This window comes from Penicillium subrubescens, assembly GCF_028828155.1.
Source record: "Penicillium subrubescens strain IBT 31985 chromosome Unknown utg000011l_segment0_segment0, whole genome shotgun sequence".
Classification (NCBI taxonomy): Eukaryota; Fungi; Ascomycota; class Eurotiomycetes; order Eurotiales; family Aspergillaceae; genus Penicillium; species Penicillium subrubescens.
In genome coordinates this window covers 1,853,030-1,880,851 of record NW_026643161.1, presented here as the reverse complement: position 1 = coordinate 1,880,851, position 27,822 = coordinate 1,853,030, and the positions used below count along the sequence as shown (strand labels likewise).

Sequence of the window (27,822 nt, the reverse complement as noted above, 5' to 3'; positions counted from 1 at the left end):
TTTATATTCCGATGCGCTTTCGGGAGACGAGCCACTGTTTGTGGAGCGTTCCTAATACACTAAACCCTAAAGAACAGCTCCTACCATGCGGTCTGCAAGTTCGGATGAACAAATTGAACATCATGATATGGCCAATCTTCTTTTCCCCAAACTCCACGAAGTGTGACAAAATCATGACAAAATTAAGGTAATAAACGTTGTACAACCCCAGATACTTACACATATGTGCTTTATTTTGGCTTCCTCACATCCGGAGGGCTTGCAGAATAAGTCACAGGGCCGAAAGTTCCCTCATTTCCCTGGGTAACAGAAGCATACACCTTGTTACCCTGGCCTGAAAAAATCAATTTTGACGTCAACCCCAACCCCATTTATATCAATCACTTGTTCCACTTCAAATTCCCCCGTGACCACGGAGAATCTTGGCATAGGGGTGACCTGATATTTCGCAGCAGATTGTGCTTGCCAGCAAGCACAGGCCCTGACTCCAGGCACCGCGTTCTCTGTACCACCTGCATCCGACAAAGCACTATAAAGAGGTTTAGTCATACCAAGCCCGCACCAGACCTCATCTGAAGGGGATGAGATGGTTAATTTAGGTACCGTTGAAGGCGGAATTGAAATTGGTTGTTTTTCGGTGACTTACGATATTTCGTCGAGTCGTAATTTGGCACAATGATCTCAAAAGTGCCAGACTCAGCACCTGGTGAGCTAACTGCAAAGCCAGGCCCACCGTTGTTGATAACCATATTGGCAATATTGTTCTGAACACCGTTGAGATCCATGGCGGCGTTGTCGATGGTGGATACGATCGTCCCATCTTGGAGCTGTTGGTAACCGCAGCATGCAAATATATCGTCCCCGAATGTAAATGTATAAGTCGAGCCATCACCTTGAATGGGAACACTAGCAATATAAATGACTCCGAAGGGCTTGATCGATGTATCGGAAAGATTCGTTATCTTGGGAACATCACAAACCACATAATATGATTGAACAGATCCGCTGTTATTCGTAACATATATATTATAGTTGGACATAGTGGAACTGCTTGCAACAAGTACTTTAATAAGGTAGCGTCCCGTCTGATCTCTTGATTAACGGCGCCCAGAAGCACTCTTCTGGATGGAGACTGTGCATTCTTTTATGCTAGGACAATTCTATGCGGACCCCAAGCTTTGCTTTCCCTTTCTTCCAGCAGCCGGTTCTGGACTGCCATGATGACGCGTAGAAAAGACATCTGATCATAAACATCCGAATGCGTCTATCACTGCAGTGATTCTAGACTCGATCAAGCTTCTGCTGAATTTTTGACCGAAATGTAGTGTTCTGGTAATACCACGTCTGGGGAATCTGAATAACAGCCATCACCCTGGCATCATCCTGGCATCATCCTTGCATCATCCTGGCATCATGTATCATTGAATAAGCCTGTTCTAAAGGAAATAATTAGAATAATATCATCCCATCGTACGTAGGATTCAAGGGTGACGCCACTCGATACTTGAGGGACCTAAATGCGGCAGAATCCTCGGACAAGCTCTGGGTCACCATGATGGCCCTTGGGACCGTGGATGGTTGCAAAGTGTCAAATTAAACCTCCCTAATCATGTTAAGGCAGCTAGAATTTGGATTTAGACCCATTAACTATATGGTGTTTAGGTGAGTTTGCAGTTGTGTCTCAGGAGCCAAAATCTATAGACGTATCTAGGGACTATGTCGGTGTCGCCGATTCTTGAGATTAGCCTCATCTATGCTTTATAGAGCTTCTGAAGAATTGTAAGCTAGATTCATAGAGTATTATGGGAGTGTTTCAAGAACGCTGGAGATATCGCGATTAAGCTTATTCGTCTGTCTGACTTTACACAAACCGCCTTTGCCAGCGCTGAGTTTCTTAGTTTCATTAGCGAATATTGGCTAACTGGACCCAGCCTGGAGTAATATATGTCCTAAAAGCCCAAGACTTCCCGTGGAATAAGCATGTACGCGGTGCTGAATTGCGCTACAGGACGATGGTTAGATGAATTGAGAAGTCCTGCTTGCACAGTAGGTAGCCCTATTCGTCCGTAAAAAGCAATAGTTAATACTCAACATTGTTTTAACTGAGAGAGAGACACTGTCACAGTCTGATATACTGACAAGGATAACGAACACAGCGAAGAAAAATAATAAGAACGATCATTAATCCCACATAGAGAAAGCCGATTAACCCTCAGTATCGGAAACCTCCACCTTGAACGCCGCGACAACAGGGAGTAGTGTATCAACGTGTGGCCGAATGACCGTTATTTCCACTGTACCTGAATTATTGAAAGCTGCAAAAGTCAGATATCCTCCCGAATCTGCGGGCCCGCAAGACATGACCACTTGCGGGTTCGACACGAAGGCGATGACTTTCTCATCCTTAATAGACTCCATTGCACCATTCCCAGAGAGGGCGCTGGGAACCTGTAGCGTGAACGATGTACCCTTTCTCACTTTCTTTGGTGGCTTTGTAGTAAAAGGGACCGAACCACGAGGGATGCTAGTTTGATCTGTGTCACCCGAGGATAGGTGCGCGTCCAGAGCAACCGCTACCGAGAGTAAATTTTCCTCGCACGACTTTGGTGCAATTGAAAGTTGTGACAAATCCCGGATAACTTGCAATTTAGCGTACACATTACCGTGCACTAAAAGGATGGTATCCTGGCAACGCAACGAGATATCACCGAGAGGTGTTGGTGTGGATTGGACGTGCTTTGCAAGCGGCTTGACAGAGAAAGAGGAAAGATAATCCGCTAGGGCCGTGGTTGCCCCTTCCGGTGTATGATGGACCTGAATATTGAGAGACAGTTGGAGATAGAAGCCACGGCCGGTGGGTGCCGAATTGAATACGAAATTGCGTGCTGTACATTCAAGATTCGGATACAACTGGCTGTACACTACAGTGACAGCTCTGTCAAGAGCGTCTGATATAAGACGAGTGAGGATCTGCTGTCTGAGCGAGGCGGTGGTGAACCGAGGTGGTTGGGTAGGCTGGCTTGTTCTCGCTTGTATAAATTTTCTGCCATCTGAGGTGGGTTCTCCTTGAATGAGAGGCCCGGGAACGGGCGGAGGTGGTGGATCCATAGTGGTCCCAAAGACACCGATGCGAGGCAGACGATAGTCGGGATTCTGGTCTAAGTGCTCTCGTCAGCAATTCGACCCGAACAACGGAGGAGTTGTGGGAAATACAGCAACTCCCGACAGGATTGCCCCCTGTGCGATTATCAGCATCCCCATTGAGAGTTGGCGCCTGGATGCCAGCGGGATCTTGGTGCAAAGCAAGATATTGCACCCTATTATTTGTGCCGGTTTCTGGGATGGGAGCATTCGGCGGGTTTGGCTGAACCGCATGGGAAACGTCTAAGACTAAGCTTTGCGGGCCTGCCAATTGCACTTCGACCCAGGCACTATCAGGGAACCAAGACCGATGTAGATCCTGGGGCTCACATGTCGGATCCCGAGTATACTCCGCTGCTTGCGTAAGTTGTTGGAAACTTCACAGAGAGACAGAAACCTTACGGTTCAAGTAGAAAGGATTGTTGCATCTAATGTGCCGAGGCTGACTGAATAGCTCCCCAGGGACAACGTAGCCATGAGGATCGTGGAAGACCCAGGTAGATCGCAAAAGCTCTGATCCGGTAGGTGACAGGGCGACGGAGCATCCTAACTGCAGCACTGCCGCTAAGTCGTAGCTGTTACATCCAAATTGCATCGCTGGCGCTAAGTCGTGGCTGTTACAGTGGGGAGCATCTCCATAGCTGTTAATACCGTCGGGAGCGCCCTGGCTCCATTGTGTCAAATCAAATACACCGCCGTAGTCGTCCATGCCGTATCCAGATGTTCCATTATAGCTGTTAAAGGGGACCCGAGGGTTTCCATTACCTATATTCCATATTGTAGCGACCATGAGAAAAATGTACCAACGAAGGGCCTGGGGGAGGGTGTTTTGGGCTGTCCCAAGCTGTGCGAGATTTGGAAACGCATATCTCTGCACTACAACTGGGTACGAACTTCGAAAATCGGGCTGGGATTCGAGAACACCCGCTGTAGGCCAGAGCGGGTTAGGATTGGCCTCATTCGGCGGGAGAGCGTAGACCGCAAAAGCGATCTCAAGCCTTGTAGGGTTAAGGCACGGAGCCATTGTTTCTGTTATATAGTGTTAAAGTAGCTTGCCTAATAAAGACAAAACAAAAGGCCACCGGGACGAGGAGGCTTTACCTGGTTGTTGGACTAACTGGAGTGTCCAAGTCCAGTCTCCACCGGTTCGGAACGGGATCAAGAAACTGTATCCGGCATTTGCTGGGTTGATATAAGACAAAGTTGAGAGCAAGCTTAATCCATCAAAGGTCCAATTTTGGGTTGGCGTAGCTTGAAACACATCATTTTTAACAAGCTGCACGCCGTTCAAGGAGCCGATAAGCGTGCAGTCCTGGTCGTACCACTGCTCGGGGAACGCAATCGTCGCAGAAATGCTCATCGGGAGTCGCCAGTCTGGTTCAGGCTCACTTGGAAGCTGAAAAGTCACTGGAGCAATTGATCCGTCGCTACCATCAGCGTAATTTTGTCCGGGTGTCCAAATGATACCATCTCCGTTTGGAGGAGGCACTTTGGCCGCTCGAGAATTTGTTGTGGGAAAGACAGGTCCCTGGAGAGTGATTTGCCCGACAACAATCTCATCGATTGTCCATATAAAGTCCATGGTCGTTTAGAGGATATACAAGGCGCCAAAAGAAAACTAAAGACTTTGATGCTCAATACGAAATTAACAACAGGACCAACACAATTGCGCTGAATTTATAAACTGCGACATTATAGAATGAGTTACGGTATATTCTGACATTATTAGCGTCTTACTGATAGCCGGTATTAGATTATGATACCTTGAGCATGGCCTAGAAGGGCCTATACGGTGAATCCTATACATAAACCGGTCCTCAGTATTCCTAATACCACTATTCTTTGGAAAGCCTTAATGTCCAAGCACTGCGGCAAATGGGGCCCATTGCTACGCTGGTCAGTTCCTAACCCGTGAATGTCTCCAACTTACTCCCTCGTGCAGGAGGTTACATACCAAAGGTCTCCCTGTCCACTGTTCTCCACTGTTCTGCAGAATTTGCTGCTTGCAGCTTCTTTAGCAACGCCACTTAGGTCTAGAATGGCAGTAGACGAAGTTCGGATTCTCTTGAACGACCTATGGATTGTCGTACCGCGAGACTTGCGTAGCTCTACTTTGAGGTATTTCTGTTTGTGTCTAAGTCAGCTACATCACTGGGTCTAGAATGGAGATTGTTGATATCATTATAGCTTCTAGACACGTCTTCAAGACTTAAGGTTTTCGTTAGTGATGCCCGGAATACAAATAGTGATTCATTAGTCTGATTCAGATACTTGTAAATAGCCTTTGGATTGTTGTACCGCGAGACTTGTGTAGCTCTACTTTGAGATATTCCTGTTTGCGTCCAGCTCCGCTATATTACCGAGGTCTGGAACAGAGATTGTTGATTTCATTAGTAACTTTGAACGACTTGTGGATTGTCGTACCGCGAGACTTGCATAACTGTACTTTTGACGTATTTCTGTTTGCGTCCAGCTCCGCTATATTACCGAGGTCTGGAACAGAGATTGTTGATTTCATTAGTAACTTTGAACGACTTGTGGATTGTCGTACCGCGAGACTTGCATAACTGTACTTTTGACGTATTTCTGTTTGCGTCCAGCTCCGCTATATCACCGGGGTCTAGAATGGAGATTGTTGATATCATTATAGCTTCCAGACACGTCTTTGAGACTTAAGGTTTTCTTTAGTGACGCCCGGAATACAAAAAGTGATTCATTAGTCTGATTCAGATACTTGTAAATAGCCTTTGGATTGTTGTACCGCGAGACTTGCGTAGCTCTACTTTGAGATATTTCTGTTTGCGTCCAGCTCAACTATATCACTAGGGTCTAGAACTGGAATTGTTGATATCATTATACCTTCCAGACTCGTCTTTCGGCCTTCCGCTGTTGGACCCTAATGCCTGGAGTACAACTGATGGTATCATCAGTTCCAATTAGCCCTACCTGCGACTCATCTAATCGCCACACGCAGGCCTAGAACAGTGATACCTAATGTTATCTAAAACTTAGTCAAGCATTATCCTAGACCATGATATGAATTCTCTCCTTGTCATCGGGTGAACTAGCCAGCAATACCTGACCTCACTATTACACTAGCTAACTTCGGCAGGCTATAAAAGAAGCATCCCTGACCCTAGCTGTTGTTCTTACTTGTTATCTTCTAAACGTGAAAACAGAAGTCTCCTACGCTTGTCAGACAAAATCCAGATATGGCCAACCCGACTACTTATGAAATTACTATCCTTAATGAGAGCGGGAGCTCTCATGCCTACTTTCTCTTCGCTGAGACACCTCAGGTGTCTAACTCCCCTAGTGTTTTTCAAAACATCTGGATGGCTGCTCCCCCGATTGTCTCGCGGAGCGATGGGTCGAGCCAAATGAAGTTCACTATAAATACTCAGTATTACGCCGTTTGCGGCACTTCTGTCCAGCCACTTGGCTCCAATGTGGCTATTGCCACGAGTGATTATGAGAGTGTTCAGTTGGGCGCAGAAGACCAACCAGGAACAACCCTTAACTTTACAACTATAGGCGGGGCCAACTTCCCCGAGCCACTGCCAACTCCAACTGGCCCCGATGGTGGATTTACTATCCAGGCGGATAGAAGCTGGTCTGAGCCTGACCCGAGTAAGATCCCTTATTACACGACCGCTACGTATCCTTGAGAGTACAGTTTGATACTGAAGTACTGCAGACAATACCTTTATCGGTTTAGGCGGGCAGGACATGCATGGCAATGTGGTCCCTGTTGCATCCGTGCCTGTTTCGCCGGGGATTACCTACAACATGTTCCCGGTGGTTAAATTCTACGTCTCCTATGGGAGCTTTGTAGAGGGTCAGATTCTCGACGTTGAAGAACTTGGCCCAACTCTGGAGGTCAACTTTACTCAGGCTGAGTATAACACGGTCACCTACATCCACAATAACTTGGATGAATACCAGCAAGTGGCGCCATCCGAAGCCAGGGGCATCAAGCTGAAGTCACTGGCTGCGAAAAAAGCTGCCTTCCTTGGGGAGGTGGAGGTTCCAGCAGCAGGAAAAATGCGGGGGCAAAATCATACGGTAAACGGCTTAATGAAGGAAGATCGGCTGGCCAAGGACCTGCAGAGGACTTTGGCTAAGATGGTGCGCAGTGCAAATGGCGTTGCTTGAGAAGTCTCGGGCAGCAACGGTTCGTATCCAACGGTGGTCCACGGCAATAAGCCCTAATAATACGAATAAGGGTGACCGAAACAAAAAGAGAGGTGAATGAAAGGAAAATCAATTGAAAAAACGAGCATGGAAATGGTTTGCTGGAAATTGTTAATTTGTACTTCCGACCTCTCAGTATCTCTTCTTTGATATTTTCCTTGATATTCTTGATATTTCGCAGTGTTGTTGATTATTGCTCTAACCGCTCTTTCTCAATCAATTTTAAGTCTTATCAGTCTTCTCACTGGCTATTGACAAGCACGTGCTTTGCTTTTTCAGTGTCACTTGACAGTTGACACTCGTATATTCTCTCACACATAGCACACTCTGGACTGACACGACCTGAACAACCCGCCACAGATTCGACAAAGCGGTCGGTTGTGGGCTTATCTGGAGATATGCCTTGGAGAGTGTCAGACACGTAAGAGAGGGCAAAATTGCCGGAGCAGGGCCCGCGGCGCGTGTTGTGGTCGCGACCGTGCACCCTTCAGCCCAAGCACTTGACGGGAGAAATCTGGTCTGCCCGCTGATGCGCTGAATCCAATCGAAAGTGTTCTTAAGCGCCTTTGGTTTTGGCGGATGCATGTTTGCAGTAGCCCGATCTCAGTCGAATGCTGGATACCTTCCCATTCGATGGCCTGCCGGGAAGACAGTCGATGGTAGAATGCCCAACTGACTACCTAACGAAACACGCAAGTACGTGATTACGAGATTGACATGGTTGTGTACCCAAGCGGTGAAGCTCCTGCCATTGGTGACTAGATATCTGGATTCCTAAGGCTGATAACAGTAGCTTCTCAAATGCGAAGGGTATAGACACTAGGAGGGGACAGTTCAACACATATTTACCTCGCATCTTCCAGGAGCAGCAGCAACTGATGAATGAAAGTAAGTGTTTTCTAGGCGATTTAATGGATCTACGTTTATGGTTGCCTAAAGCCTTCGATCAGATCCGTGTTATCAGATTCCATTAGAGGAATAGCCACGATTTATACATGGGCTAAATTAGAACGTTTCTGCCAGCTTCTACTTTGTGAATCTTATTATCATGAAAGGAGAAGTTTATAATTGGTTTCAAAGTAAGGTACTTTGGGTATTCTAATAGAAAGTGTTTCTATACATTCGAGTCCTTTCCCTTCTTTCCTTTGACAGAAATCCATTCCAGACCAAGAACACCAATAATCCCTAGACAAGATAAAGCAACACCAACATAAAAGGTCTGATCCAGAGCCTTGTTATAGGCAAAGAGGACCACCTGATATAGCTTCTCCGGTACCAGCTGCTGAACCTCAGTGGCACCAGCAGAAATCACAGCACTGGCATCAACAGCAGGAGCATACTCGCTGAGATTAGTCTTCAGCTGATTGGTAAAGACATTCTGTGCCACAGAGACCATAATAGCACTGGCAAGATTCTCTGTGAACATGACAATTGCAGTACCGACGGGGATATCCTCAAGAGGCAGCGCAGTCTGAGGCGCAGAGAAGGATGTCTGCATACCGCAGCCAATACCTGCGCCGAAGAGAACCTGGTATCCGATCCACTCGGCGTGACCAGAGTCTACCTTGAGTGCGGTCATAAGACCGGTACCAATTGCCGAGAGGATGACGGTCAGGTAACCCCATTGCACGTAGTAGCCGAGGACTGAAGTGAGACTGCCGGTTCCGAAGGAGAAAATGACATAGCTCACGACGAGTGGGAGAGTCATGACTCCGGACTTGATGGGGGTGGCTCCCTTAATAGCTTGAAACCAGATGGGGATCTGAAGAGGAACTGTTAGTACCCAAGAAATAGATGAGAGAAATAAATGGAAGTGAACATACATAGTAGAGCATAGTGAAGAAACTAGCAACAACGCTAGATCCAAAAATGGAAGATCCCCAGATATTCCTGTTCTTGAGTACGCGGAAGGGGAGCGTTGCACGATCTCCACTTCGGTACTCGATGAAGACGAAGACTGACTGCAAGATGGCAGCGAGCACCAGGAGCGCGATTATGCGTCCATTGTCCCAAGGGTACTTGGTTCCACCCCATTGCAGAGCAAGAAGAAGACAAATTATGGCAGGAAGAAGGATAAGTGTGCCAGGAACATCCATCTGCTTCACTTGTTCTTTCAATCCTACCGTACCTCCCTTACCCCCAGAGAAGGAGGACATGAAAAAGACGACAACCAATGCACAGACAAATCCTAATGGAAGATTGATATAGAAGCAGAATCTCCAGGTAAGCTTTGAGCTACTGGTAAAAACACCGCCTAGAAGAGGTCCAGCGATGGCAGCAAGACCATACATGGAACCCATCATACCAATCAAGGCAGGTCGCTGCCGTGGTGGTGCCGAGTAGGCGACCAAAAGGAAGCAACCGTTACTAACACCACCTGTCCCGACTCCGGCAATGGCACGACCAACGATGAGAACCGTTGATGAAGGGGCGACAGCGCAGATTAGCGAGCCGAGTTCGAAGATGAACAAGGCCACCAACCAGGTCCACTTCACGATGTAGAACGTAAAAAGCTTGCCCCACATCAACTGAAACGAACATGTCGTGAGCATATAGGCACTTGCGTACCAGCCCACATCGCTGAGAGCATGGAACTCGTCGGTTATTTTGGGAATGGCGCTAGAGATGATAGTATTGTCGAGACCAACGAGGAAGAGGGCGAGGTTCAGGCTGAGGATGATGAAAAAGAGATTGAATTTGCTGGGATATTGGTGCTCGTCATCCTGTGTATTGGAGTCTTGCACTGATTTTGTATCGGATTTTTCGCCGACATTGTGATTCTGAGTCGAATTATGGTCGAGATCGGAGTTGGAACTTTTCTCATTGATCGCTGGTTTGTGACGAGAAAGGAAGTCCATGAGAGCCATGGCGGTGGTGATTCGCCGGCAAATGGACTGAAAAGATGTGGTATAGTGAGAATGAAAGCATTTTCGAGGGACTCCTCAACATCTTAAATAGAAAAAATATCTCTCTTGTTAGGATGTTTTCAATATTATTGAGTACCTATCGAACAGCCTCACCAGATTGGTGCTCGGACTGGGCCGAACCCTTAAGTGGGCCTGCAAAGTGGATCCGATGGCTGATGCCAAGGCGTGAGTCATGGTCACTCATGATGAGGCTGGTAGGTTAATCATGACAGGTGCAAACAGAAGTACTGTAATTGGGTCTAATGTAAGGCTAAAAATTCACAGTCTCCGAATTGAGTTTCTAACAGGCTTCTTTTCTGTTACTACACCCCACATTGTTGACAAAGGAGCAGCATTTCCACCTCCAGAAACGGTCGCTGAGTTTGATGTGCCTTTTGTATGGGACAAGCATACAAAATATACATCCTGTCACATATCTAACTAGAATGCCACTACCGTACATAGTATAAATAGGGAGCGGGCGCAGCTTAAGCACGGTTGCATAGTGTATTCTCTGGTTTCTACAGTTAAGATGCGTATTCGTAGACAAGAGTGCAATTTGCACAAGGCTCCTAACAAAGCTGGCTATTTTTTGGTTGAGGTGATACACTTAACAAGCTCGACTCATTTCAAATCTCATTGTGAGTGGTAATAAGCTATTCAACGGTAAGGTTAGCTAATTAATACGCTTCGACCTCTCCTATATCCCAAGTTCTATCAATCTATCACCCCCTTCGCTTCTTTCATTCCTCTTACCGACCAGCAAAAATTAATCCACCTTTTGCAATGACGATTATGCGATGACTCCCGTTCCATCGCGAACTCGAAACCCTACTCTCGAACCCTACTCCCTGACTGCAATGAGTTGATCCGCCTAGGGTAGACACCTGTTCGCGTTGAAGACAACCTCCTCCCCGGTGTCGCGCGTGAAGAACATACTTTTGCCGGCCCCGATAACAACGAATTAACTGTTTCAATCTTCCCAAAAAAGACTCCAATCCTTCTGGTCAATTACTGCCGGTCATCTGTCATATCCATGGAGGAGGCATGATCATGGGCAGTCGCTTCTGCAACCTCAACGGCATAGTAGAATCAGTCCTTGAACTCGATATCATCTGTGTCGCTATTGAGTACAGACTAGCCCCCTCTCATCCCGACACAGCTATCATCGACGACTGCTACGCTGGTCTTCAATGGACATTCAAAAATGCGGCGAAACTAGGAATCGATTCCTCCAAGACTGTAATCACCGGACTCTCAACAGGCGCAGGCCTCGCCGCCGGCGTCGCCCTAGTATGTCGCGATAAAAGTCAATCTCCACCTCTACTAGGCCAGCGGCTATTTTTCACCCATGATCGATGACTATAAAGACTCTGGCTCTGCACACGCACGCATTCGACAGAGTCGGAATCTGGGATTGCAAAGCGAATATGGCTAGGTGGAATGCATACTTGGGGAATCGCAGGGGCACGGATAATTTTAGCATTTATGCGACTCCGGCTCGTGCAACGGATCTTTATGGGTTTCCCTCTACGCATATTGATACTGGGTCGACGAGGACACTTCGCGATGTGTATGTTGCGTATGCCCAGAATCTTTGGCGGGACGGGACTCAGTGTGAATTGCATGTTTGGCCGGGGGCTTACCATGGGTTTGAGGGGCTTAATCCTAGTTCTCAGCAGTCGATTATGGCTAGGAAGATGAGGATGGATTGGCTGAGGCGGTTGTTGTTTGATTGCCCTGATTTCATGAGATACTCATGGCGGTTCTCAAATAGAAGTGGAGACATATTTCGTCCTTTGACAACGGCTATCCTTCATTAATCAGTCGAGTCTTAAACCTACTCAAGTTGAAAATCCCAGAATTTTTTCACCATGTGTGGCTTATTGTATATGCATCGAAGCTATCGGTTGGCTTTGATCTCTTTTGTATTATCTTCCTGGGGTATACTGTAGATACTATTCCAATAAATCCGGTTATCCCCGGATTCCAGGCCGACGGACAGCCATGCAAACCAATCAAACATAACCCGGCCCTGCTTATCGTCGCGAACATCATCGATCCGGGCGTTTCTCAACTTGCAACATCGCAACCCGTTTCAACTAGCTCATCATGGCGCCCGAATCTACCCAGTCCAAAGGCGGGGGAATGATGTCGCTTTATGCGAATCTACTCGATCCTTCAGCCGAGTCAACACCGGGAACGATATCCCGCGCCCCCGTGGTCTTCAAGCAGAGCTTCGAGACCGACGCGCAACCTGACGAGTCCGCTGCGAATAAGCAGCAGCTCAATGCTGGTACTTTTGAATCTCTTTGATAACTGCACCGAGGCAATAGTGGCTCACCTACTCTCCACCGGACAGCTTCTTTACGATTTCAGCCCACTAAGCGGCCCCAACTGAACCAGAAACCCAAACCCAAGCCAACACTACCCAAGGCAGGGCTACCGCCTAGTGCGATTCAACATGCGATTTCAGCTGCAGCGCCTGTGAAGAGCAAATTGGCAGACTGGGCCGCCACGGAAGAGGATGATTTTGACTACTATGTGGGCGAAAAGCGCCAACGAGGCGGGAGGAAGAAGCGCAAGAAGAACCGAGAGCCGCAGATGGTCATGCAGAACTGGGATGACATCTATGATCCGTCTCGTCCGAACAACTATGAGGAATACCGACATAGCGATGAGAAGATCCTCGAGGTGCGCGAATGGAAGGATCGCTTGTATGCGCATCGCATGAAGCGCTCGCCAACACCAGACTCGGATAGCGACTACGACCGGCCAATGAATCGTATGCTGAATTTGCGTTTCTGGGAAAATATGTCAAAGCGGATACTAACTGGGGCTTTGCAGGTCAATTTGCGCCTCCTGGAAGCTTTGCGCCGCCGCCGAACCTCAATGATATTCCACCTCCACCTCCCGCAGATATTCCTGATGATCCCTCAGGTGAAGATGCATTTGCGCGCCGTGCACGCATGAGTCAAAATCTGAACAGTGATTTGGGCACATCAAACTATGCTCAGCCTCCACCTCCTCCACCAGAAGACACCTCCGCTCCTATGGATGCCACACAGAATCAACCACCAGTCCCACAACCACCACAACCCCTCGATGCATTCCAACCCAGCTCCGCAACTATCTCCCGCGCCCCAGTCCGCTACACACTGCCTCCACCACCCGAAGACATTCCCAAGTCCGAAGCCGAATTGGAAGAAATGCTTGCAAACGAACAAGAAGCAGCGCCAGAAGATAACGAAGATGCGCCGCGCTCACGGCTTCCCGGTCAAAAGGGCTTTGCCGAACGACAACTGGCCAAATACGGCTGGACTAAGGGCTCTGGACTTGGTGCCACAGGCTCAGGTATCGTCAACCCGCTACAAGTCAAGGTTGAGAAGCGGAAGAAACGACCCGACTCCGAAGGTGGCGGTTTCGTTACACCTGGTGGACGCGGAAAGATCATTGGCGGCAAGAAGAAGAGTGAGGATACAGGCAAGTTTGGCCCGATGAGTCCTGTGGTTATACTTCGGGGCATGCTAGACGGTATGGATCTGGATGAGGAATTGCACCGCGAGGGGGGTGGCTTGATGCAAGAGATTGGAGAGGAGTGTAATGAGAAGGTACGTCGTCGTTCAATGTCCTGATGTCGATGCTGTTCATACTGATGATATCTAGTACGGCCGAGTGGAGCGGGTGTACATTGCGCGGGACGCGGACACGCCTATTCCGGTTTTCGTCAAGTTTACAAATGAGCTATCAGCCCTACGAGTGAGTATATTCCCGTTTCCTTATAAAAATATGGCGGACTCTTACTAACTTGGATTTATTAGGCTGTCAATGCACTCGAAGGGCGAATCTTCAACGGAAATGCAATCCAAGCTCGGTACTTCGACCCCGAGAAATTTGAACAGGGGGTTTACGTCGAATAATGTACATAATGATATCCATTTTGGCCTCACTTACTCCTCTTCAGCCTATCTGGAGGCAATCTTGATGTCAAATAATCGACTTATCTGACACGATCTAATAAGGGAGTGGCACTATCCAGATAGCTTTCCTATATGATCCCTGTAATCTGTCCATGGAGACTGTTCGCCCTGTCGCAAAGTAATCACCGTCTAGTAGGACTGTCGGCTTTTGTCTGGAGAATCCAATGCCAGTGAGTCTGACGAAGACACTTTTTGAAATTCCTCAGTCGGCGACTGCTCCAGAAATCCTTCATCAAGCTACTCCATTGAACCACAATACTGAATGTTGTGCGACATGTCCTTACCACGACCATCACTCTCAAAACTCGATCCATTCTCGCACGTGGCCCCCGGGATAGACGACTCGTCGTTCGGTTTTTCCCCTTCGTGTTCAGCATTTTATGGCTTGTACACCCCATTCTCCCGCGAACGACAGCTTCGGATTTCGACAGCGCACTCTGGACATACTCCGGCTAATGGCAAGAGAATCAATTCTGAGACAGGACTGCAGTCACCCACCATCGTATAGCACTCGGGCCATGGGATAAACGAACGGTTCACGTCGCCCTCGTGCCCGCAGAGGACTTAGTTCCAGCAAATTATGTAGCACATTGTGCACTCAGTAAATCCCTAGATAGCCCGTGGATATCTTAGAGGCCGGCAGTCTAGAGCCCTTGTGTCTTATGAAAAATCTCCGCGGCTTCTGTTAGCCCTTTAGGGGTTGGGTTTATACCTAAGCATTTCCACCCTGAGATGTACATTTTTGGCTCTAGAGCGTAAGCATAAAGAGCTTTGTCTCTTTGAAGTAGGACAAAGGGGATATTTCGAGATCTAAGCTTGGTGCTAGTCTGTCTCAAGAGAAATCTAATAATACCGTATACCCTTCTATGCCCTCCAAAAATTGAAGATGCTTGAATGAACGTCTCCGGTGGGTATCGGACTCGTAATTATCGTCGGGAATAGTGATGCTCACTGTCACTATGAAATCTACCAGAGAACCTTTTCAACCAACCAAAGGGCTAGAGAATTTGGGAGGTAGTTAGACTCCCGATAGCTACACCTTTATCCACTAAAATAAGGTCTACGTGTGATGTTTGATGCCTCTTTCCTGAGAATTGAGCAGTCTCTCTATAGAATATACATGCTTCCATGTGTGCACCCGATGTTATTATTTTCATTGAAACTATTACGGCTCGCCTAATTTTTAGTGTATCAATTCTCATAGGGAATCTGACTTATTTGAGGTCCTTCAACGTGCAATAGTGTGAAAACGAAGCTATCACTATAATCCCTGCAGATACAGATTGCTTACCTAAGCTCAATTGGCGGGGCGGCCAGTCGGGAATCTATCGATCGATGCGATTCACCTGCGCCGAGCAGTTGCGCTTTTTGCGTCTCTACCACCTTCTTCCTCTTTCCACTTGTTCTTTTCTCCTTTGATACTCCTCATCACCCCGGCTTCAATAAAATCCACCCTTCCCCCGCCTTCGTTCCTTCCTAGAACCTCATTTCCACTTCAGTATCCCACGCCATTACCAATATGACTCTCTGCTTGAACCGCCTACAGGAGGAGCGGTAAGTCCTTATACCTTCCAGCAATAGATCGTGCTTTTGCTCTGTCATTCCAGAATATGCGCTAATGGTTGATGGATCATAAAGAAAGCAGTGGCGGCGTGACCACCCCTTCGGCTTCGTCGCGAAGCCCCAGCGCACCCCGCAGGCTACCCTGGACTTGAAGCGCTGGGAGTGTGCCATCCCTGGCAAGAAGGACACTCTGTGGGAAGGATGTGTTTTGAAGCTGGAGCTGATCTTTCCGGATGGTGGGTCATGCTGTACATTCCTTGCGATTGCCGATCTACATACTGATAGCTGATGATTCTTTGCGCTTCCAGAATACCCCACGAAACCTCCCAAGTGTACGTATTAGTACTTGCCACCAAGGAATCCTCTCCAGTTCTTCTTACTACGGGGCCTCCGACTACTTGCCCGCGTGACCTCGGCTGCGATTACGACCTCGACTATTATCGCATTCCTTGACACGAATCTAGACTGACAGGATGGTTCCTTTTTACAGGCAAATTTACCCCGCCGCTCTTCCACCCTAATGTCTACCCCTCCGGCACAGTCTGCCTCTCAATCTTGAATGAGGAGGAAGCCTGGCGACCCGCAATCACCATCAAGCAGATCCTCCTCGGTATCCAGGATTTGCTCAATGACCCCAACCCCGAGTCACCCGCGCAGGCCGACGCCTACAACCTGTTCAAGAAGGATCGCCCTGCATATGAGCGGCGGGTGCGACAGGTTGTGCGGGACAATCCCCCGATGTAAGCGCAGCAGGCGAATCTCAAAAGCATGGAAGATGACGGCGCCAGATTTCCTTTTTTATGAATTAATTGATTTGTTATGAGCTTTCGGTGAGCGAGAGAAGAACTGGACTGCATGGTACTTTGTTCGCACTTATCGGCGAAGGGAACGAGCATCTCTTGCTTTTCTGAGCAACCGATCACGAGCGCGGCGTTACTTGACTCTCAATGGAAGGCGTTTTTCTCAGAGCGAACAGCTGGCATTTGCGAATCTCATACAAGCTAAGCTCTATGCATGGATGCGTCATGATTGTAAAAGGTTCATTTTGAGTATGCGCTTTAGGCGCAGTAGGCTTTTTTATCTGTAGGTAAGAGTCACCGAGGTAAAAGCTATTAATTATAGTATACTACTATGACTATAATCCTCAGGTATAAAAGGGCGACTAAGAATTCCCACTAATCATAACGGACCAAAAAGTTGAACTTGCCAAGTAGTTTATCTTATCGGTGACTCAAAGACTCGCCGGAAAGCCGACATCGCCCCCCGGCCCGCCCAACTAGAAAAAAAAAAGCCCTTTGCCCTTGGACCCGGATCCTCCCCCAGAACCACCAGATTAGTCAATCTCTCTTCTTCTCTCCTTCATCTTCACTCCTCCAATTGATTCCCCATTCTACTCATTGTTGAGTATCCTTCACGCCCATCATGTGTGGAATTTTCGCGTGTCACCAGTGCGTTGCTCCCTAGCCCCTCGTCTCTCCCACTAACTGCCCCGCCATGTCTGGCTGTTCCCCGGACGCGGCACATTTGGCGAGGGGAGGTGGGATGGTTGACTCAATGCTAACCCCAGGACCCTGACAGTCACCCCGATGTGCAGAAGTTCAAGCCCACGGCCCTGCGCATGGCTAAGGCGTGAGTTATTTCCTATCTTGAGCGCAATTGCTTTTGAATGTAATATGGAATTTGTCGCTAACCCTACCCTTCGTCGATTAGCATCCGCCACCGTGGTCCCGATTGGAGTGAGTCACAACTGGAAGCGCAAGCGGCGATAAAGTCAATTGGGAGCTTGGAGGTTAACAAAATTACTTTGCAACAGGCGGAAACTTCATTGGCGATTCTACTAGTGAGTTTAATTGGGTATCCTGGCTGTCGCGTGTCCTCGTACTAACCCTGTCGCCCTGCAGTCCTCGCCCACGAGCGTTTGAGCATTGTCGGTGTCGGTATGTCAATCGCTTTAACAACAAGATAATTGCGCCTTTATTTCAGTCGCTAAACATTGTCCTCTCTTCAGACTCCGGTGCCCAGCCCCTTGTCAACGATGACGAGACCCTTGCCCTCGCTGTCAACGGCGAGATTTACAACCACCGTATCCTGCGGAAAACCCTGAAGACCAAGTACAACTTCAAGACTCACTCTGACTGCGAGGTCATCATTCCTTTGGTATGTGAATATGGAAATATTGGTTATATGCGCGCAGGATTGAGCAGTCGCTGATTCTCTCACTCTCAGTATATGGAGCACGGCCTCGATGCTCCCAAACACTTGGACGGCATGTTCTCTTGGGTCCTCTGGGACAAGAAGCAGGACCGTGTTGTTGCTGCCCGTGACCCCATCGGTATCACCAGCTTCTACCTTGGTCGCTCTTCTCAGACTCCCGGCGCCGTCTACTTCGCCTCTGAGCTTAAGTCGCTCCACCCCGTCTGCGACGACATCATTGCTTTCCCTCCCGGTCACATTTATGACTCCAAGACCGACAAGCTGACCCGTTACTACGAGCCTAAGTGGTGGGACGCTGCTAAGATTCCTTCCACCCCCGTTGACTACAAGCTGCTCCGTCACTCTTTGGAGAAGTCCGTCCGCAAGCGTCTGATGGCCGAGGTCCCCTACGGTGTTCTGCTCTCTGGTGGTCTGGACTCCAGTCTGGTTGCTTCCATCGCTCAGCGCGAGACTCTCCGCATGCAGGAGGCTGCCCGCGCTGCTGCTAAGTCTGGTGTTGATGGCTCCGAGCTCGTCGGTATTGACGAGGAGAACGACCTTTCCACTGTCACCACTTTCCAGCAGCTGCACTCCTTCTCCATCGGTCTGCCCGGTGCTCCCGATACCGAGGCAGCCAAGGAGGTCGCCAAGTTCCTGGGCACCAAGCACCACGCCTTCACCTTCGAAGTTGAGGACGGTCTGAACGCCCTCTCCGATGTCATCTACCACCTCGAGACCTACGATGTCACCACCATCCGTGCCTCCACCCCCATGTACCTGCTGTCCCGCAAGATCAAGGCCATGGGTGTCAAGATGGTTCTGAGTGGTGAGGGTAGCGATGAGATCTTCGGCGGCTACCTCTACTTCCACGCCGCCCCCGACAAGGAGGAGTTCCACAAGGAGACCGTCCGCCGTGTCAAGAACCTGCACCTGGCTGACTGCCTGCGTGCCAACAAGTCCACTTCCGCCTGGGGTCTGGAGGCCCGTGTGCCCTTCCTGGACAAGGAGTTCCTTGAGGTCTCCATGGCTGTTGACCCCCAGGAGAAGATGATCACCAAGGAGCGCATTGAGAAGTACATCATCCGCAAGGCTTTCGATACCACCGACGAGCCCGAGACCGCCCCTTACCTGCCCGAGAAGATCCTCTGGCGCCAGAAGGAGCAGTTCAGTGACGGTGTTGGCTACAGCTGGATTGATGGCCTGAAGGAGCACGCCGAGCAGCAGATTACCGATGAGCAGATGAAGAACCCCAAGCCTGAGTGGGGTTCCGATATTCCCGATACCAAGGAGGCGTATGTTTTTCACTTTCTAGTACATTGAGTTTTTGATCTTGTTTTGACTGACCTTTTTTTTCAGTTACTGGTACCGCTTGATGTTCGATGAGCACTTCCCCCCTACCTGTGCCGGTACCGTCGAGCGCTGGACCCCTACCTGGTCCAAGCAGTCTGATCCCAGTGGCCGGTAAGTCGTCTTCTTCAATTCTTTTTAAACCAACCAATGCTAACATACATTTGCAGTGCCATTGCTATCCACAACGCCAAGTATGATACCGCCTAAATTGCGTTAAGATGAAATATAAAAAAGGGAAGGTCATTTGTTCTTAGATAAGTTTTCGTTGGGCATAGATAGAGCTATGGAAAGAATGCAAGAAGTGTATATACCCACGTCGGATTCGTTGTAGAGAGAAAAAGAAGTGTCATTCTAGTATCCTTAACCTATTATTGGGCCTGGTCTATACCATCTACCGACTCGATGACAACATTCCTCGGGTAAACTCGACTGCTCACCTGATTTCGCCGATCGGGGCTTACCTAAGAACTTTTTACCGGCGGACTCTCCCGGCAACCGAGCAACAGCCAATCACACCCATTTGAACGGCCCGTGGCTGTGGCCCCTTCTTCCCACCTCTCCCCAACATCATCGCAGTCCTTCTCCTTCTTTCTTCTCCTCATCCAACGAGTCTCCCTCTCTCTACACATTCACCATGTCTGCTCCTGCTGCTTTCTCCGACATCGCCAAGGCGGCCAATGACGTACGTATAGCTTTATGACATTGGAAGCTGCAAATTCCATCGCCGAAAAAGAATTCACGAAGCTGATGGTTCCCGACAGCTCCTGAACAAGGACTTCTACCACGCCAGCCCGGGTATGTCTAGCTACTCCCTACCCCCTCTAAAGCTCTGCTAATTTGTCTCCAGCGTCCCTTGAGGTCAAGTCCAAGGCCCCCAACGGTGTCACCTTCACCGTCAAGGGCAAGTCCTCCCACGAGGGTTCCATTGCTGGCCAGGTGAGTTTTCTCGAGGACCCCCTCCTTATTATCATCCCGCGTCGCGGTACAAAGAAAACCCCCTTTTGTACTGACTCAACTCTTCCCTCCACAGCTCGAGGCCAAGTACGTTGATGCGCCCACCGGTAAGGGCCCCATCCAGCGCAAACCACCCGAACCCGGCGTGTCCAAGGCTCGGCCCATGACGTTTTTTCTGTCGTGCGGCCACCTCATGTCGCGCCGGGTGACCCTTTTTGTATTTTCAAACACTACCACGCATACAATAAAGCTAATGCTTCGTCCCTGTTCAGGTCTTACCCTGACCCAGGCTTGGACCACCGCCAACGCCCTCGACACCAAGCTCGAGCTGGACAACAACATCGCCAAGGGCCTCAAGGCTGAGATCCTCACCCAGTACCAGCCCGCCAAGCAGTCCAAGGGTGCCAAGCTCAACCTGTACTTCAAGCAGCCCAACCTGCACGCCCGTGCCTTCTTCGACCTCCTGAACGGCCCTACCGCCAACCTGGATGCCGTTCTCGGCCACGAGGGCTTCCTCGTCGGTGCTGAGGGTGGTTACGATGTCAACAAGGCTGCCATCACCAAGTACTCCGCTGCCGTCGGTTACTCCGTTCCCCAGTACTCTGCTGCCATCACTGCCAGCAACAACCTGTCCCTCTTCTCCGCCTCTTACTACCACCGCGTCAACGCTCAGGTTGAGGCCGGTGCTAAGGCTTCCTGGGACTCCACCTCCGGTAACGCCGTCGGCCTTGAGGTCGCCAGCAAGTACCGCCTGGACCCCTCTTCCTTCGCCAAGGTGCGTATCCCGTTTCAAAACCTAGTGGATTGTTATCAGATGAAACTAACCTAATTTCCTAATAGGCCAAGATCAACGACCGTGGTATCGCCGCTCTGGCTTACAACGTTCTCCTCCGCCCTGGTGTCACCCTCGGCCTGGGTGCCTCTTTCGATACCCAGAACCTGAACCAGGCCGCCCACAAGGTTGGCGCCAGCTTCACCTTCGAGGCTTAAATGCCTTGATAGTTGGTGGTCCTTGAGAATCCTCGAGTGAGAGGGTTCTTAAGGAAGCTTGTAATTCTTCGTTGCTGCGCCGATCCTCTTCCAGTTACTTTTGGACAGAATGGTGTTTACAGTGAAGGTTTATCTACACTTTGTTCCCGATAATCTTGTGCGTCGTAGTTATGTACCGCGAGCGCGCTTTGTATATCAAATCTAAAGCTTTTCCTTTGTTTGATAAAGATGTTGTTTCTTTTGTAGTAGTAACCCAATGGTAGATTATTTGCCAGCTACCAGAGCATGGCATGCATTGAAAATAGATATGTATCGTACAGCCAACCGTATGTATCGTACAACACTTCAAGGCGCCCGAGTATAACTCTACTCCTCACGAAGAACCAAAAACCATTGCTAGGTTAGGTTAGATCAGTTCTCACCTCTTCTTCCCCGCCTTCCCACTCCCATCCTCACCCGTACTCGTATTCCCACTCACAACAGGCCACTGCACCAACCCCGTCATCCCCCCGCAATCCCCAAAATCCCACAAACCACCACAAACCTCACCAACCCAAACTCCCCACCCGCAATAAACGAATCCGAATCCGAATCCGCCTTCTCCCTCGCCGCGCTCCTAGCCTTGGACACACGTTCTCGTCGCCTTTCATCCTCGGCTTTTTGGGTGCGGAAGTGCGCCCGTGCGTTGAAGTGGTGGAGAGGGTTGCGGTGGATGAAGGCCAGGGGGTCTTCTGAGTCGGGATGGGCTCCGGATCCGCCTGTCGCTTTCGAAGAGGATGTTGAACTTCCGGTAGTGCTAGCTCCAGGCCCAGCCTTCCCAGCCGAAAATCCAAATCCATCTCCCCTCCTCCCTGTCCCCCCGTAACCACCCTGCTCGTAAAAACTAGGTGGTGGTCCACGGAATGTTCCGCGGCGATTACTTAGTCCACTTGCTGGCCTGGACCCCGCATACCCTCCAGCGCTGGATTTGTGCAGGTTCGCGGAGTGGCTGCTGTGTGAGCCGGTGGGATATTGATGATGTTGGTGATGGGCATGGTGGAAGCCGTGATCCTGATCGTAGGTAGATCGTTTTTGTGTGTTGGAGAGCACCGAGTAGGCGGAGGAGATTTTTGCGAAGCGTTGGCTGGCGGTTGGGTCGGTGCGGTTGCGGTCGGGGTGGTGGCGGAGGGAGAGTGCGTAGAATTTTCTGAAGGGGCAAGTCAGCTTGAGCTTAGGGAATTGTGGAGGGAGGGGATGTGTTGGGATTGAGAGGGTAAGGTGAGAAGAGTCGTAGATGTAGGTGTAGGCGTACTTCTTAATCTCAGCCGCAGAAGCTGTTATCGGTACATCAAGAATCTCATAATAATTCTGTTCCCACTCCTTACGGCGGATAGAACTTGTCGAGAATGATTGCACGTGTAGGTGTAGGAGGAATGGGTATGGCCCGAGGTTGTGTTTGTGTCGGTGATGTCGGTATGATTGTGATCGCGTTGGTCGCGTGGATATGCGAGTGAGATTGTGGTAGCTATTAACGCGCGGGGACGAGGATAGACCCGTTGTGTGGTGTGATTGGAGGAGGAAAGTTGTTGGTGGTGTGCGAGGGGGAGGCATTGCCTGGATTTGTGGATGGAGGGAGAAAGAGGGAGTGAGGAGTAGAGTTGGAGGTGGAGGTGGAGGGAGTATGGGGAGTTTGGTCGATCGATCGGAGTGGCGTCATCGGGCATTCGGGGAGTGCGGAGGGTCATTCCCACACTATATAAGGGGAATTGGGCGATTCTGGATTTTAGAGTCGTATAGATCTTGGAACTTATCGAATGATTCAGTTTGACACTCTAGAATTCTCCTGGCTTTTGATATTATCCTTGGTTGATATTGTTTTAAAAGTACAGTACGTAGTACGTACTGTCTCCCAAGCGAGCTGATGATCAGATTAGATAGTGCAGTTTGCTTGATTGTGGATTCCTGAGGTTTCATTTTGGACTAGGCTAGGCTACTAGCAGCTATATAAAGTTACATTGGGAATGAATCCAGGGGTTTCTTTTTTCTCACTTCCCATTATATCCTCTATATTATTAGCAGTAGCCTTTCCTGGAGCTACTCTCTTCTTATATCATCGATTTTCCATACACCTATACTACACTTCGGTGCCCCCTTTGACCTCATCCGTCTCACCGAACTCACGCCTGAGAACGTGAAATGCCTTATTCAGCTGGCACGTCAAAAAGTCCGCTATTGGGACAGAATGCTTCAAGATAGTGATGAAGCACCTTCCGAGCTGGGATGGCTCATTCGCGAGCGGGCCGAAGCAATCTCATCCATCTTTCTATATACCTAAACCCTTGTCGACTTCCTTGTTGACGCAAGAGGCCTGGGGTTTCCGATATCCTAGTACTCACTCTACCTTTTACTGACATTCGCCATTGAGAATGGGCACGACGATGTTGTTTATCTCTTGATCGAACATGGGGTCAACCTGGAATTTGCACCAGAAGTTATACGCATCGACCAGCCTTTGACAATCGCCGCACAACGGAGGAACTTGCCAATCGTTCGAGCTCTTCAGAAGGGGTGTGATCCGTACATCCAGCAGAATCACGGTTTTGGTGCGCTCGATTATGCCGCTGGCCGAGGGACTGATCTACTCCCAATCTTCATCAATGCTGGCGTGGATTTCAAAAGCACAGAATTTCCATTCTCGACTGCTGTTCACGCCGGCAACGTCGCAGGTATTCGATATCTTTTTGAATACGGGATTTCCCCCGATGAGTACAAAGCTCGGGAGTCTTTTTTCAAGGCAGCACGAATGCGGAAGTGGAAGGTAGCGAAGATTTTTCTATCAATGATTCATGTCGACGATCTAGTTAGTCGTGAGTGTAACGCAACTTTTGGCCGTTTCTTCACAGCCGTCGCTCGTTGTGGATTTGAGGACCAAGTGAAGAAGTGCCTAAACAGAGGACAAACTTCAGAAGGATCAAACAACAGTATCCGGACCAGGACCTTGAATTCTGCACTTCGATTTGCAGCGGAAGAAGGGCATTGCAGCATTTCAAAGTTACTCCTAGACCATGGAGCAAACGTCGAGGATCCAGTTTGTCGCGAGTCTGCAATACTGAGCGCCATCAAATCCAATCAATACGAAATATTCAAATTCATGTTAGACAAGTGGACCTCTACTGACGAGGAGTCGTCCAGGAAGTTGTGGCTAACGACTGCACTTTCGGAAGGCAGAGGTGAGATTCCGCGTGAATTATTCCGGCTACTAGAGCGATGGAATGTTACAAAAGAATGGAAGCAAAACACTCTGCTCCCACGGGCTTTCTCCAGAGGCGCAGACACATTGAACCTGCTGCTTAATTCCGATGCGTTCCTCGACCGGAGAACATGTCACACATAAACGAGATGTTTGATGCCGCTAGATCGGGAAAATTTGATATCCTGCTCCTCTTTCTGCAGGCAGGATTCGATCTGAATTCCGTCGACCCAAGACCAGGATATGGTCACATGAACCTTTTGACGACAGTTCTAACCGCATGTCGTGAGGGGGCGGAGCCAGAGCCAATATCTGAGTGGCTTTTGCAACAAGGAGCCGATATTGAAGCGCGAAACCAATTGACCGATGAGGCACCACTCTTATACATGGTAGGGAGAAAAGGGAGCCTTCAGGGAACTCTGATTCGTGAGCGGGCTGCTCGGTTCCTCATACAAAAAGGCGCCAATATGTTCTTTACAAACAACCGGGGTCAGAAGCCATTGGTCAAAGCTGCCATGAAAGGCAACTTGGGGATTGTTCGGATCTTTCTGGAGTATTTGGACGAAGAATGCTTTCCCTTGGATGATATTAAACCTCTAAGTTTGGAAGCCATGAAGACTACCCACCGCCACTCCGCTAGACTCCTGTCTAGGTGGTACTGGCGGAGGGTATATCCTCCATCATCCATCCCAGAAGAGGTAACACCGGAGCTTGAATTGGAGGATGATCAATCTTGAGGTTAGCGGATGCTTTCAGAATCTGGAAATAAGAAGGGCATAAATGCATAGATAAGGATTTCATACATTTGATGTCTACTAGATCTCCGAGGACGCATTACAACTTGCTCGATCAATGACGAGAAGGACCAGTTCCCAAGAGCAGTAGCTACAAAACTTTGCTGGAGATTAAAGAATAGCTACACCAAAATACACAAGCCTCATGGCCCTTCTTTTGCAAGATCAAGGAATTTAGTGCCTCTCCATGATGGATCTTGTACACAGTTTTGAAGGCGCCAGTTGAAAGACCACATTGGATCTGGGATTTTGTCTAATTCCTACGTAGTCAAAAACAATAACAGCAAAGATTAATCTATCGGTTAATTACAATTGGAGAAAAACTCTCCTGTCGGGTCATAACTATACAGAGTACTGTAATTGATGGAGAATGCTCCGTCATTAAGCGGGACGTATCTTATCGCCTATCGCCTGCGAAAATCTTTCCCCGACATCCGAGTTGCCTCCCCTCTTCTTCCTGCTTCACTCCACTGCAAGTCCTCCATACAACACAATGGCAGCCCAGGCGACCGAGAAGCTGGAGCAGCTGGATCGTGAGTTTCAACACTACTAAATCCTACATTCCGGTCGGTACTCATCAAGCTTGCCTATTAGTGAACGGCCAGAACGGCGCCCAGGCCGATGCCCCCGCTGCTGGACAGGCGGCCCCCGGCGAGGCAGAGGACGATTCTGACGACGACCAAGAAGATGGAGAGGGTGCAGCAGATGCTGGTGCACCTGGAGGTATGTGATTTTATTTTCCATTCAATCCGTCTTGAACCCCGCTTTCCGACCCCGCACCCGCAAGGTTTCTAAACTGGAGGCTGACGATTGTGTCGCACGACAGCCGCCAAGAAGAAGAAGAAGCGCAAGTCCAAGAAGAAGAAGAAGGGCGGTGCCAAGGTCCAGAGCTCTCCTCCGCGAGTCCCCGTATCCAACCTTTTCGCCAACAACGTATACCCCGAGGGTGAGATTGTCGAGTACAAGAACGACAATGCCTACCGCACAACCAACGAGGAGAAGCGCTACCTCGATCGCATGAACAATGATTTCCTCCAGGAGTACCGCCAGGGTGCCGAGGTCCACCGTCAAGTCCGCCAGTATGCACAGAAGAACATCAAGCCCGGCCAGACTCTGACGGAGATCGCGGAGGGTATTGAGGATTCCGTGCGTGCCTTGACGGGTCACTCGGGTTTGGAGGAGGGAGATAACCTCAAAGGTGGTATGGGTTTCCCTTGCGGTCTGAGCATCAACCACTGCGCGGCACACTACACTCCCAACGCCGGCAACAAGATGATCTTGAACCAAGGGGATGTCATGAAGGTTGATTTCGGTGCGCACATCAACGGTCGCATTGTGGACAGTGCTTTTACCATGAGCTTCGACCCTGTGTATGATCCGCTTCTGGAAGCTGTCAAGGATGCCACCAACACCGGTATTCGGGTATGTTCACTCTCAAAGAGAATGATGTTAGCGGGTTCGGTCTAACTTTTGTATAGGAAGCTGGAATCGACGTCCGTATGAGTGATATCGGTGCCGCCATCCAGGAAGCCATGGAGAGCTACGAGGTCGAGCTTAACGGAACTATGTACCCCGTCAAGTGTATCCGAAACTTGAACGGTCACAACATTGAGCAGCACGTTATTCACGGTGGCAAGAGCGTGCCTATTGTCAAGGGCTCTGACCAAACGAAGATGGAGGAGGGTGAAGTCTTCGCCATTGAGACCTTCGGCAGTACCGGCAAGGGTTACGTTCGGGAAGATGTTAGTTTTCCAACCCCCTGGTGTGATCAACTAAATCCTAACCTCTCATTAGATGGAATGCTCTCACTACGCTCTTGCTGCGGATGCACCCAACGTGCCTCTCCGTCTATCGTCTGCTAAGAACTTGTTGAATGTGATTCACAAGAACTTCGGCACTTTGCCTTTCTGCCGACGCTATCTTGACCGATTAGGTCAGGAGAAGTACCTCCTCGGTGTATGTTCATCTATTCGGCCAACCCCCTTCTAAAGCATGGACTAACTCAAATACAGCTGAACAACCTGGTCTCCTCCGGCATTGTGCAGGATTACCCGCCCCTTTGCGACATCAAGGGCTCCTACACTGCTCAATATGAACATGTATGTCTTTATTGTTCAATCCCCGTTGACTTGATTAGTGATGTGTTGCTGACCCAATTTTAGACCATTGTGCTCCGCCCCAACGTTAAGGAAGTCATCAGTCGCGGAGACGACTACTAGGCTTGAATGATATATGAACTAGTTTAGAAACCAAAAATGACCAATTTCAGGAAATGCCAGCAATGATTCTTAACCTAGAAATCGTCCTTTGCGCTATAACTTCCCGCTGACACGACTACCATCATCAACTTTATCGCGTTACAAGCCATTGAGTCTTTGGACGCAGTAAATTACAATCTAAGCCAGGTACATTGGAAAGGCGAATCCTTAGCTCCATTTTTGTCATATGCAGGAAAATTACTAGCCGTCAAGGAAAGCCGTGAAGCTTCAAGATGTATTCACAAGAACAGAATGCCGGAAAGCTCACGC

At 49.2% G+C, this 27,822-nt stretch overlaps 12 protein-coding genes across 12 annotated transcripts; 8 read left to right on the top strand and 4 right to left on the bottom strand.

Annotated features, from left to right (window-relative positions):
• Window positions 1-324: 324 nt before the first annotated feature.
• Window positions 325-1,040, bottom strand: N7473_012985 (uncharacterized protein; the record flags this gene model as incomplete). Its single annotated transcript, XM_057158924.1, has 2 exons — window positions 325-572; window positions 647-1,040. 2 exons carry the CDS (start codon window positions 1,038-1,040, stop codon window positions 325-327), a joined length of 642 nt encoding a protein of 213 aa, XP_057002878.1.
• A 1,165-nt stretch (window positions 1,041-2,205) lies between these two features.
• Window positions 2,206-4,723, bottom strand: N7473_012984 (uncharacterized protein; the record flags this gene model as incomplete). The annotated part of the gene is made up of 4 exons (XM_057158923.1): window positions 2,206-3,158; window positions 3,220-3,495; window positions 3,544-4,139; window positions 4,260-4,723. The coding sequence occupies 4 exons, from the start codon at window positions 4,721-4,723 to the stop codon at window positions 2,206-2,208; spliced, it is 2,289 nt and encodes a 762-aa protein (XP_057002877.1).
• A 1,630-nt stretch (window positions 4,724-6,353) lies between these two features.
• On the top strand, window positions 6,354-7,296 carry N7473_012983 (uncharacterized protein; the record flags this gene model as incomplete). The annotated part of the gene is made up of 2 exons (XM_057158922.1): window positions 6,354-6,771; window positions 6,839-7,296. The coding sequence occupies 2 exons, from the start codon at window positions 6,354-6,356 to the stop codon at window positions 7,294-7,296; spliced, it is 876 nt and encodes a 291-aa protein (XP_057002876.1).
• Window positions 7,297-8,449: 1,153 nt separating this feature from the next.
• N7473_012982 (MDR family MFS transporter) lies at window positions 8,450-10,202 on the bottom strand (the record flags this gene model as incomplete). The annotated part of the gene is made up of 2 exons (XM_057158921.1): window positions 8,450-9,097; window positions 9,159-10,202. The coding sequence occupies 2 exons, from the start codon at window positions 10,200-10,202 to the stop codon at window positions 8,450-8,452; spliced, it is 1,692 nt and encodes a 563-aa protein (XP_057002875.1).
• Window positions 10,203-11,288: 1,086 nt separating this feature from the next.
• N7473_012981 (alpha/beta hydrolase) lies at window positions 11,289-11,679 on the top strand (the record flags this gene model as incomplete). Its single annotated transcript, XM_057158920.1, has 2 exons — window positions 11,289-11,534; window positions 11,572-11,679. 2 exons carry the CDS (start codon window positions 11,289-11,291, stop codon window positions 11,677-11,679), a joined length of 354 nt encoding a protein of 117 aa, XP_057002874.1.
• Window positions 11,680-12,353: 674 nt separating this feature from the next.
• On the top strand, window positions 12,354-14,161 carry N7473_012980 (uncharacterized protein; the record flags this gene model as incomplete). Its single annotated transcript, XM_057158919.1, has 5 exons — window positions 12,354-12,537; window positions 12,604-13,026; window positions 13,089-13,852; window positions 13,908-14,000; window positions 14,063-14,161. 5 exons carry the CDS (start codon window positions 12,354-12,356, stop codon window positions 14,159-14,161), a joined length of 1,563 nt encoding a protein of 520 aa, XP_057002873.1.
• A 1,579-nt stretch (window positions 14,162-15,740) lies between these two features.
• N7473_012979 (E2 SUMO-conjugating protein UBC9) lies at window positions 15,741-16,528 on the top strand (the record flags this gene model as incomplete). The annotated part of the gene is made up of 4 exons (XM_057158918.1): window positions 15,741-15,775; window positions 15,860-16,020; window positions 16,093-16,116; window positions 16,275-16,528. 4 exons carry the CDS (start codon window positions 15,741-15,743, stop codon window positions 16,526-16,528), a joined length of 474 nt encoding a protein of 157 aa, XP_057002872.1.
• Window positions 16,529-17,206: 678 nt separating this feature from the next.
• N7473_012978 (asparagine synthetase B) lies at window positions 17,207-19,534 on the top strand (the record flags this gene model as incomplete). Its single annotated transcript, XM_057158917.1, has 9 exons — window positions 17,207-17,232; window positions 17,363-17,413; window positions 17,495-17,520; window positions 17,598-17,624; window positions 17,686-17,721; window positions 17,793-17,941; window positions 18,011-19,269; window positions 19,334-19,438; window positions 19,495-19,534. 9 exons carry the CDS (start codon window positions 17,207-17,209, stop codon window positions 19,532-19,534), a joined length of 1,719 nt encoding a protein of 572 aa, XP_057002871.1.
• A 427-nt stretch (window positions 19,535-19,961) lies between these two features.
• N7473_012977 (porin) lies at window positions 19,962-21,271 on the top strand (the record flags this gene model as incomplete). The annotated part of the gene is made up of 6 exons (XM_057158916.1): window positions 19,962-20,009; window positions 20,089-20,122; window positions 20,175-20,263; window positions 20,358-20,388; window positions 20,554-21,056; window positions 21,122-21,271. The coding sequence occupies 6 exons, from the start codon at window positions 19,962-19,964 to the stop codon at window positions 21,269-21,271; spliced, it is 855 nt and encodes a 284-aa protein (XP_057002870.1).
• Window positions 21,272-21,772: 501 nt separating this feature from the next.
• Window positions 21,773-22,861, bottom strand: N7473_012976 (uncharacterized protein; the record flags this gene model as incomplete). Its single annotated transcript, XM_057158915.1, has 1 exon — window positions 21,773-22,861. The coding sequence occupies one exon, from the start codon at window positions 22,859-22,861 to the stop codon at window positions 21,773-21,775; it is 1,089 nt and encodes a 362-aa protein (XP_057002869.1).
• A 203-nt stretch (window positions 22,862-23,064) lies between these two features.
• N7473_012975 (ankyrin repeat domain-containing protein) lies at window positions 23,065-24,644 on the top strand (the record flags this gene model as incomplete). Its single annotated transcript, XM_057158914.1, has 2 exons — window positions 23,065-23,145; window positions 23,640-24,644. The coding sequence occupies 2 exons, from the start codon at window positions 23,065-23,067 to the stop codon at window positions 24,642-24,644; spliced, it is 1,086 nt and encodes a 361-aa protein (XP_057002868.1).
• A 1,143-nt stretch (window positions 24,645-25,787) lies between these two features.
• N7473_012974 (methionine aminopeptidase 2) lies at window positions 25,788-27,513 on the top strand (the record flags this gene model as incomplete). The annotated part of the gene is made up of 7 exons (XM_057158913.1): window positions 25,788-25,827; window positions 25,889-26,017; window positions 26,121-26,716; window positions 26,773-27,036; window positions 27,089-27,250; window positions 27,307-27,393; window positions 27,457-27,513. The coding sequence occupies 7 exons, from the start codon at window positions 25,788-25,790 to the stop codon at window positions 27,511-27,513; spliced, it is 1,335 nt and encodes a 444-aa protein (XP_057002867.1).
• Window positions 27,514-27,822: the final 309 nt, after the last annotated feature.